Genomic DNA, 11,136 nt, shown 5'->3' on the forward strand with positions numbered 1-11,136 from the left:
GCCCCTTTTCATACAAGGAGCTTGTACTGAAAGAGGGTACATGACCAGACTGTCAGACTATCATCATGGGTGGCCAATCAGTATGGCCACACATTCCTCTCCCTGTGCAGCAACTTGGCCATTAATCTTTGCTTCCTGACACACAGACTCTTCCTCAAGGCAGCTGGCAGTATTTGCTGAAGCATGGGAAGGTAGGGAGCCTTTGGAGTGGCATTGTCAAATGGGACCAGTAAGGGCATGCCTAGTGCTGCAAAATCAGTAGGGTGAGAGACTTGAGTGGCTAGGGTACGGACTGACAATCTCTTAGGATGAAACCTGTGCATACCCCAACTTTTTTCTCTCCCCTGTGTGCCCTGGTTTCCATATTAAGGAAACAGGGGTGCACTAAACGTGACCAGCAATGCTCCCAGCAGGTGCATGTTGCAGTGCATGATGTGCCAGGGCCCTGGGACACACCAGCTCCTGGAATGGTTACAGCCATTGACTGCTGCCACTTGGGTAGGCTTATCCAAAATGCAATTAGTTTGCCATGGATGCAGAGACTTCAGAGCTGGCCCTGTGTAGTATGAAATAAGGCTTGGCAGGGGTGGTGCTTAGCCAGCAGTATTTTGGTGCTGGTTTATTTAGGGCTGATAGGTGCTGTTGACTGCATACAGTCAGTACCTCTGTGCCCTGCTCTGCAGCACACCCCTCAGCACCTACTGCCATCCGGTATGTCACAACACTCCTAGATAAAGACATCGATTCTGCGCTGCTGTGCTGATTCAGTTCCTAAGCAGCTGCCTGAGGTAAAAAATGGGTTAAGCATTTAGACATTGACCCTTCTTGGATTAGACCAGGATCCTATTACTTTTTAATCTTTCCTTTGATAAGTTAGCTGAACCAGAGTTTTAAAAGTCACTGCAGCAAGCTATTCAGCACTCAGACATTTCTTACTTTGTTTCCTCCGCTACTTCTTTTTTCTTCCCCCGGAACATCCAGGATGAATGTAGCATTCTGTGAATCACCCCATTCATATGGTGGTAATGCTGCTACTTTCCTTAACTGTTTTACCGACACCTTCACATAGTCAAGGATTGTGCTGCAAGCTGAGATTCAACTGGTGATATTCTGATTTCCTGGGGTATGTGCAATATAATGAATTTTATGAGTTAAACATTGAAGGGATGTAATGTGTTTTTAGAAGCGGCTCTTTCTCAATCATTGTTACAAGCAAAGTTACTGGGGTCACCATAACCACAAAAATAAGCAGCGAGAACTGTTTTTCCTTAGTTTGGGGTTTTGCAACATTTTTTTTTTATTTTGCACTGGACAGCACTTACGCATTTGTATATGATCAGTGCTTCTGCTTGCTGTTTATAAGCAGTTTCTTCCCAGAAAATATATAAAACTGTGTCTCCTTAACAGCAGAAGCACATTACAGATGAGATTGTGGGGGCGGTGACTGAAAGGTAGAAGCAGGATAGGGTCAAGGACTGAACCTTGGGTCCACCCCTTTCTGCTTACTGCAGTTCTGCTCTTCCCTTTTGATCTTCTCCTTTGCAGGAAAAACTCTACTGAACTTGGAAGGAAGGGTCCACGTTTCCATACTCATGGCACTTTTTTCTCCCCTAACCCCAGTCTTTATAGCCATTATATGTGTTTTGATTGGGATAGTACTGAAGAAGACTAATGGAGAGAAGGAAAAACATGAGACTAAAAGCAAGCCTGTATCTCGCCCGTGGGTGGATGAAGATTTAAAAGATGGTACTGACCACCACTTAGAGGAAGAAGGTAAGAAAGATCTTATCCTTCTGAGCACTTTTATTGTTTGAATTTTATCTACTGATATGAATTAAGGAGACATGATCTTATGGACTTCTCCACAGTGATAGCAATACATCATGTGACACTGCTGCTGTGCCCTCAGCTTGTCAGCTCCCTGGAAGGAGGCTGTCCTCATGTCCTGTCACTCTTGGTGTAAATCTCATATTTCCTCCAGATCCGACAGGTCAGAGTGCAAAAAGAAAACGCATTTTCAAGGACTCCAGGCTGTCCCTCTACACAGCAGATCTCAGACCTATGGGGGACTCTGAGCAATGTGGTGAAAGAAAGGAGATACTGCTGAAGTCCTAGACTCTTCCCAGGGCGTTGTTGTGTCAGCAAATGGAAAACCTAAGCAGAGGGTTTCTATCTGCTGATTCTGTAGATATCTCATGCCACTTTACCATCCAGGGCTATGAATTTGGTCTCAGCAACCCCAGAAAAGTTATCACAGTTAGTAAAGAAGTCCTTTGTGACTTCTGAGAATTAGAGCTGTAGCTGGATTAGCACTGGGGTCATTTGGGAGTTATGTTGATCAAATATTCAAGAACAAAATGTGGCGATGGTGCTAATCTGTTCACTCAAGTACATATCTGAACCTGTGCAAACTGCCTTTTTTTTTTCAGTAGTGGTTTCTGATGCACAGCTTGGACAAAAGTCTGAGCACAAAATGTGCCCTTCCTTCTTTTTCCTTCCTGACTATCCTCCATAAGATGCCTTTATTTCCTCGTGAGAGTAAAATCTACAGAGTTCTATCCCTATGAATCTTTGTGACTTGCAGTTCATACACCCTTCCCCTCCTTCCCCTCCTCCTTTCCTCAGGCTGGTTTCGGAGGCTTTTTTCTGGTTTTTGTCCCGTAATGACACATTCCCCGAGTCCACTTTCAGGAATCTTGAAACTTATATTGTTTTTCTGCAATATACTTATTACTAAGAACCATTATTTCTCTTTATTTCTTAGTGTTCAGTGTACTTTGAATTAGAGTTGTGCACCAGTTTCCAGAAATCTTTGGTAGCTGGAACATTTTAAACCATGTTGACTATTTCTCAAATATACAAAATTCCTTACAAATTTAGTTCATGTGTTGTATCCTCCTTTGTTCAATGCACCACAGATTCAATATAAAATTATCCCATATTTTCTTTGTCACTAATGGCTTACTAGTGCAGTTACATTGCTGCAAATTAAAATTCCTGTGGGTAGTTCAAGTGATAATCTATGAATTATCAGTGACATCTTTAACTACAGCTGATTCTATCAGTTTAAAACCTGATTAGATCCTCTAAATAAACAAACCTATTAGCTCTTAACAAGGACCATCACTGTCACAGCTCTGTATATAAAATATTCTTCTTTTTATGTCTTAGTTGTTTTCCCTTTTATTCAGGTGCTAAATTCAAAACTATACTAGTTTAAAATTGCTTATAAAAAATTGACAGGTAGATAGACACATTTGTGCAGCTGCTAAAAGGAGATTTATTTATTTGAAATAAAACTTCTCTCAGTGTATCATCCAACACCATCCAACATTAAATTAGGTTTTCTAGCTATGTTGCTTTTAACAACAAATAATCGTATTTCTTTTAATGGTGTTTGATTCAAACTAACATCTTTGTGAAACAGGCATGTCTTTTATTTCCAGAAAAATTAAAATAACTGCATCATGCTTAGGGAAGTTTTTCTTCAGCAGAGGAAAGCCCAGCCTAAGTGAGAAGAGGATATGGCCACCTTGATAAGGATCTGCTACTCTGCTAATGCTATAATTAAGGATCAAAACATATTAATCTTGTTTTCAGTGTAAAAATTTTCACTGACTGCACTAGATGCTGAAATGGAAACAAAGATTTAAACAGAGATTTCCTTAATAGTAAAGAATATTTTACATCCTACGTAAATTGTGCTGCTTTACTAATGTATCTTACTTATCATTTCTACTTAAATGTCTCAATCTGGCTTGTGTTTAAAGGTAAAGTTCCTCTGAAGAGAATTTGAGTCAGGTGAGATGAAACATTTTTAAGACCTTGTCTAAAGCTAGAATGCTGTGGGTGAACAAGCTGAATTTTGAACAGCCCCCTGACAGGAAGGGGCAGCTGAAGATCAAGTCTTTTGATACATGTCCATGACCAAAGTGAGGGCGCTTTGTCCAGAGAGTGAAGTGCTCTGTAAGAAAAGCACTGAGCTTACTCAAGTGACACCAGCCCCATGAAACTTTCCTGAAGTGGCACCAGCGGGGATGTTTCGCTGAGAGGGGCATACCTTTGAGCAGCAAAGCGTTCAGTGTAATTAGCTGAACTGCTTGGGCAGACTCAGTAGAATCACTTATTTACAGTGAAGTGTAGAAGCAGTGGAGCCAAGGGCTCCCAAGCTTGTCTGTGTTATGCTTTCAGAAGCTGAAGAGAAGAATGTTTCTCAGAGCAGCCAGAAACCAAGTTCTTTAAGTAGATAACATTCACTTGGTCCATTTCTTTAATGCCTTTACTAGCAGTACTTTGGATTTGTTTGCATACCCATCTGTCCTGTAAGTTTTTCCTTCGTTTGAGATCCAGAATGAGAGATTGTTGTGCTGTAGATTGGCAAGAATGGTCCGTATGTGTGTACATCTGGCCGTGGATTGCACTAGGCCATGTATGGTTACCAGTTAGACACAGAGGAAAAAAGATGTTTTTTCAGCCTTGTCTTTAACCATGAGTCATGAGGGCTCTCTTCTAGTGGTGGGCATCTGATCCCAAAGGGGTGGTACCTCATCTCCCACTGCTTCAGGTTTACACAACTAGATCTGGACTGTTGCAAAGATAAGCAAGCCTTTAGTCCACGGACCTTATTGTGTATCAGTCACTTGGTCATATATTCAGACCAAAACAATTGATAGATAAGGTAAATATGGACCTGGTTTACGGTGGTGTGGAGGATGAGGTTGAATTTTGTTTGTATCCTTGTTACTCTGGGGATCAGTTGCAGATATTAATAAAAAACGCATTTTATACATATGCCTAGAGAAGGGATATTATACATACTCAGTTGTGGGGACTTCGGTGAGGTGCTCTGCTTAAGGACTACAAAGCAACGTACAGAGGCCTAATTGTTCCATCTCTTCTGAAAATGCGCTGCTTGTGATACTTCTTATAGTGGACCCTCCCCACAGAAGTATTGCTCCTCTCTCCAAGTTCAAAGGTTTTCCCTATCTTTTAGTAATACTGCTGACGTGAATGAGGCAGTAGCAATTTAATTTTCCGATTCAGTGGCAGTTCATGCTTTGTGTCTTTTAGGAACATAGGGCTTACATCGACATTATGCATCATTGTGTTCATCTCCATGCTGCTGCAGACACCTCCGGCCGTTGTCATCAGCTGAATGCATGTGAAAACTGGTCTTTTTGGACCCTATCTCTTTCCAGAACTTCTTGCTTGCTTGCTCTGCCTGCCTGCCCACCCACCCACCCAAACTTATTTAATACTACTCTACGCTCATTTTCCCTGTTGCATCCTTTAAACTAACAAGAGGATGTATTTCCAGCCCTGGGGTATGTTCTCCTGCGGCTGATAGATGGCAATCGGATTACCTCTCAGCTTTCCTTTTACTAGATAAACCAGCAAAACTTCTCTTTATAAAACAGCCACTCCACGCCTCTGAAGATCTTAAACAAATCTGCAACTATATTCTAGTTTGAGGTAATTTTCACAATATTTTGTTGCTGACTTATTAATTGCTGTGTCTGCCTCTCCTACTTGATGCTTCATTTGTTTTAAGATCCCTGACCATCTCCTGAGGTTTCCAGGATCAGCCTGCTAACCACTATTTATAACCCACTTTTAAGGCACTCCATCTCTTTTAGCTCCCTATCAGCCACATACTCAGTTCAGGACTGGGTTCACTACTGGGATTCCTGTAGTGGCAGATTGTGTATCAGTCTGCCATTAATCAAGAAAAAAACCACAGGATCGGTTGCCCAGCATTTTAAGTCTGAAGATCTGAAAACTTTCTTTATATATATTTAACGTCTTTACACCAGAAAAGAGGATTGGAGAGGATTTCTACGTTTAGGAAGAAGCAGTTCCTTAGACCAGGAAGCTAAAGAGCTGGTTTGGAAAGAAAACACATTGGTCTAGGCTGCGGTTACGAGTGAGATTTCTCAAGGATCAATCTCAAGACCAATTGTTAATATTATCTAGTGGTCTTTGCATAAAACCAAGGAGTGTACAAGTGTTATTTCTTAATGACGTACATTGCTGGGAGCCAGCAGCACAGGGAAGTGTCAGGGTTTGTGAAATAAGTGGCCAATAGTTTTGAAATGACAAGTCATTCTCAGTGTGAGTTTTTTATTAGGAACTCATGGTGAGAATTTTTGCTACAAACCAGAGGCAAAAATTATTATATGATTTGTAGGCTGATTATAACCTTCCATATGAACTGGTGGGATGAACACAAACATCATGCTAAAATGTATCCAGAGAGGAATTTCTGACAGAGTTAGAGAAACAGTACTTTAAAAAAGAGATTTCACTTGGGATGTCTGGGCCAAGATGATTTCCTGCTTAAAAACCAGGAAGCCTAATGGCTACTGTAAATGTACAACAGAATTGATGGCAATCTTGAGAATGTGACTAACAAGATAATAGACTGACTAGCAGGGTGTCTGCTGTCCATCAAATAATGGGATACAGAGAGATGTAAACAAAACATTTGTGCTATTGTATAATGTGACCATACGAAAAGGAATATGCCTAAGCACAGCAATTAGAGATTGCAGCAGAGAGCATGCACTAAACAGATGGTGCTGATAATGATTTTAGCTTAGCATATGGATAATGTTAACTGTGAAGAACGAATGGTAGACACGTGGTAGAAGAGAATAAATAATAGAAGAATTTATTAAAAAAAAAAGAAATTGCCAGGAGAGTGTTGGATTTGTGTGTCAGTTCTCTCATGCCTGGGTTCTTCTCCTGACTCAACCAGTATTCCCACTTTGAGTGTAATAAGGTTTTTAGGTTTTTAAGTTTCGCTTACAAAACTTAAGCTTTGGTATGGTGATGTCACTTTTCCATTTTCACTAGTCACCACACCTTTGTCCCACGTTCAAAATCTTTGAAAGTACTTTTCTTTTTCACCACGTTATCATCAGGTTGTACCATCTTGACCACACAGCAGCTTCCTTTCTTTTCTTCTATTCTACTTACGTGGGATAAAAACCCCAGCACAAAACGAGCAAAAAACCTCTCAAAATTTAACTCGGCTTGACCTTAGGTAATACTTCAAGTTTTATATTTTCTGTCTCACAAGGTCTAGGTTTCTGTGCTAACTAATCTTTTTCTTTCATTTCTAATGGCCTATAGGTCATTTAATTTAGATGTTTGTTCAACCAGTTACATCTAAGATGATTTTTATACCTCTGATTTAAAGAAATTCTAAATCTCTCTGCTTCTGGATTTCCGAATTCTTCAGTCTGAGTTCTTCATCTTAATTTTTCTTAAACCTTTATTTCCCCCCAAGTTTGCTCTCTTAAGCATTGAGAGCCACAGTTATAGACCTGCTTTTTCTTACATTTCATTTGGTCAATTAAATTGAACTGATAACCTCAGTTTAGGGATACTTTTTTTTTTTTTTCTTTTTTTGTAATGTCCTCCCTTCTCTTGGGGAACCAGAGCTAAGAGAGTCACTGCACCAAGAGAAGAACAGGTTATTTGATTAAGGCATTGGATGCTTCAGCTGGGAAGCCTGGATTGTAATATTATCGTAATATTTCCTCTCCAATCTATACCTGAAAACCTATGCTTCTGCCAGGTACTTCATATTAATGATGTGGTTGAGGCAATATTACTCTCTTAAAGATGTGTCCTGATCTAGACGTGACCTTGGGGGCCTTTGCAGGCTTCACACTATCCCAGAAGATAATTAATCTCAAAAAGCAGCTCTTTTTTTTTTTAAGCCATGCTACTTTTTCATTTCTTTAAAATTTACCACAATATTAATTATTACTTACTTTTTATTCATACCCTTCCTGCACAAGTCAAAGCAGGTACTGCTGTTGTTAATGCATCTTCATTCTTCCCTCTCTCACATTTTGTTTTGTGTCCTGTACGCTGTACAGGCACCGATAGCTTGTCCAGTTTGCTGTCAAGGCCTCTGCACTCAACTGGCCAGAAGCAACATCCTCTTTGGAATATGTAAATCATCAGAGTCAGTTCTCTGACTACTGTCCTCATAGGTATAAGCAATTTAATCCTGCTCTTCAGCCTTCAATCCTTTAACAGTCATGTACGTATTGGTGGTTTATCACCTACCTGACTTTCCTCTTCTTGTATTTCAAAACCACGTACAGAGGTTACACAAATTTCCTCCAGCCTTTGCTCCCATTTGACAAACCTCCTTTGAAAAGATTTTCAGTATTTTATAGACTAGTCTCAGTATCTCAGACTCAGAATGATTGTTGATAGGTTTGCAATAATACTGGAAAACGAGATGACCAAGCAGGGCTTGGATTTCTTTAAAAGCCAAGGTTAGACCATCGAGTCTTCTCCATCAGTGGCTGAATAGAAGGTATGGTGCATTGAATATGTGTTATTTCTTAGTTTCTGAACTTTGATAAAAACTTCATCATAAGAAAGTAAATAGTGAGAGCCCATAGGAACCCTTGGGTCCCAGAGTTAGTTTTATTTGACAGTTTCTAGGCTAGAAATAGTCTATTTCCCAGGACACTCAACGTTGTAAAGTTGTGAAATGGGTAGGGATGATCACTACAGCACATTGATGTAGCACAGATAGTATAGTCAGACCTGAAAATTTCACCGAGACACTAATCCAATACCTACTTTCAGTATAGTTTTCTGGTCAGACTCTGCCTTCTGACAGACAATGCACAACCTCAGCTAATTTTGGAAAGTTCTTTTTTATTGTTTAGAAACTCCTGTTATGAGAGTGTCTATGGATAAAATTCACATGCAGCATTCTGTATAACTGTTAAATTGCAGTTCAGCAATGAATATCTTTGTTGTAGTTTCAGTACTGCTGTATTACACAAGATGGATTAATTTTATTGTACCAGTCAAGACAGTTGCAGGAGGCCATCCACCTTCCAGGCCTGTCCTTCAAGAGGTGCTTGCAGGAGACATTATGTGCCCAAATCTTGTATGATTTTTTTTGTCCTGTCTATATCAACGGAGATCTGATTTTTTTCTGCTGGACAGACAATTCTCAGTAAAGTCAGAAAGGGTTGATGAGTTGTCAGCTCTCAACTCCATATTTTTTTCCCTTAAGGTCTTCTTATACATTTTTGGGTCATCACCTTTTATCTCAAAACCTTTGGCTGCCAGGCATCACTGGCTCAACTAATGTCTTGGAAGGTTTTGCGTACTGGCTTTTACCAGTTTAACAGAGTGGTCCTTGAAAACGGCATCCTACGTTACTATAAATAGCGTAGAAGATGTGGGAAGGATGCAGAGCTCTGACTGTCTCCCTGTCTCCCTTCCCCAGCTACCCTACCACTGTAAAACATGTAGAATGTTGAATACTGGATACCTGGCAGATGCTCTTCCTCTTAACATCCTATTACACCACACTACTTGTTAGTGTAAACATAGCCTTTAAATCTGCGATATTCCCTCACTGAGTGCGGAGGAGGAACAGCAAAAAAGGGGTGTGAAAGCTTCTGAAAAAGATCACCAGAATGCCAGCAAAGGGCAAGTCCCAGTCAGCCAGCTATTAAACAGCAAATAATCTACTTTACTAAGTGTAAACTACAAGGGGAGTACTAGGAGGAGGCACCCTCTTCCCTTTTCAGTTTGAATGTGCAAAATAGCCACAAAAATAATTTTACAACGGGTCACTGCTTCCCATTACCCTGAAGCTAGGTCCTTGCAGACTGTGACTGAGAGTGCTTAACATAGGCATGAAATGCTAAACAAAACAAATTTTCTGGATGACTTTGTATGCAAAATGAAATGTATGTTGTTTGGGGACCAGATTCGTTCTGTTCAGACTCAATGTATGAAACTGGATATATTGCAGCCTTTTGCACATGCTGAGCTACGCTTCTGAATATTTAACTGTTGTTTATGGAATGAACAAAAAAATCAACGTGGTCTCTAAGGCAACTGCATACTACTAAAACACAGGAATAATTGCTGTTTGAATTTGCACTAGAGATTCTATGATTCCAGAATAATAGCCTAATGGTGACTGAAAAAGAACTGGAATATTTTTTTCCTGACTCAGCCCTTTGTAGCAGATTGCTCACTACAATTGACTAGTCAAAATTCAAAATTTAAATGGCTTTGACTCACACAATCATAGTTGCAAAAAATGCTATCCCTGCTGATTCTAGGAATGCAGGGGAGAAAGAGGAGATCTCAGAGTCAACAGAACTTGCATTTTGTGGTATAAAGAACCCCGACAAGACAGATTTCATTGAAATGAGGAACCATTTCGAGTTCTTAAATTGAAGACAAGAAATACAATATCCTACATTTGATATGTCGTTATCCTAAGTATAGATGCCTGGTTTCCATTTCCACTTCCATGCTGAAAGTATCCTGAAACCAAAGAATGTAACCACAAAGTCACATTTGAGCAGAGCCTAGACTTGTAATGCTATGAAACATGAATGTGGAAGAAGCTGACATTCAGCTCTTTAGAGGTGATTTTACATGTATTGGTAGTTAGGTCCTCTTCTTATCCTCAGTAATTTAATTGATCTCTTTTTTTTCCCATATTAGTCTGCTCAGGCAGGAACACACAAGTTCACATGTACTTACTGAGAAAAATGTGTCGAAAGGTTGGCCACCTTTTCGCTGCTGTATCAGCTCATAACCCATTTTTGCAGGCAGGCTTGCTGACTGAAGTGGAGAGGCCATAACTTCTTTGTGGATCACACTTGCTGCAGCCAGCCAGGACTCACGGTATTTAAACGAGGTGTTTATTCAGTAGCTGGAGTTAGAGATCAATGAGTTGTGTCAACTGGAATCTCAGACTTTGCCTTTCCAGCAGTGTAGAAGTGCAATGAACGCCAAAGTGCACTACGATAGCGAATGCCAAAAATAGAAACAGCATTCTCCAGCAGAAAAACCCCAAACCCTAACCACTATTATTTTCTTGCAGAGATTGATGAAGAGTGGCAAGGACTTGATGAAAATGTTGCCCATATCCCTTTCTTCACGGAGCGCTACTCCGAGGCCGAAATGATTAAAAGGTCACAGCAGTTTTATGAACTTCTAAATAAGAGGCGGTCTGTCAGGTTTCTCAGTGATGAGCCGGTCCCCAGGGAGGTTATCGATAATGTCATCAGAACAGCAGGTATGGTACTGAGTGGTTCAAGGTCTTAAAAAAAAAAGGATCAGCAT

The 11,136-nt window shown here is 40.2% G+C and overlaps 1 protein-coding gene across 1 annotated transcript in view; it reads left to right on the top strand.

Annotated features, from left to right (window-relative positions):
* Positions 1 to 1,592: 1,592 nt before the first annotated feature.
* Positions 1,593 to 11,136, top strand: part of IYD (iodotyrosine deiodinase) — a 13,785-nt gene continuing 4,241 nt past the window's right edge. Inside the window, exons 1-2 of the mRNA XM_010131891.1 lie at positions 1,593 to 1,773; positions 10,895 to 11,089. Coding sequence (XP_010130193.1) covers positions 1,593 to 1,773; positions 10,895 to 11,089 — 376 coding nt within the window. The remainder of the gene's footprint in view (positions 1,774 to 10,894; positions 11,090 to 11,136) is intronic.

The sequence above is a fragment of the Buceros rhinoceros genome, unplaced genomic scaffold, assembly GCF_000710305.1.
Source record: "Buceros rhinoceros silvestris isolate BGI_N320 unplaced genomic scaffold, ASM71030v1 scaffold5062, whole genome shotgun sequence".
Classification (NCBI taxonomy): domain Eukaryota; kingdom Metazoa; phylum Chordata; class Aves; order Bucerotiformes; family Bucerotidae; genus Buceros; species Buceros rhinoceros.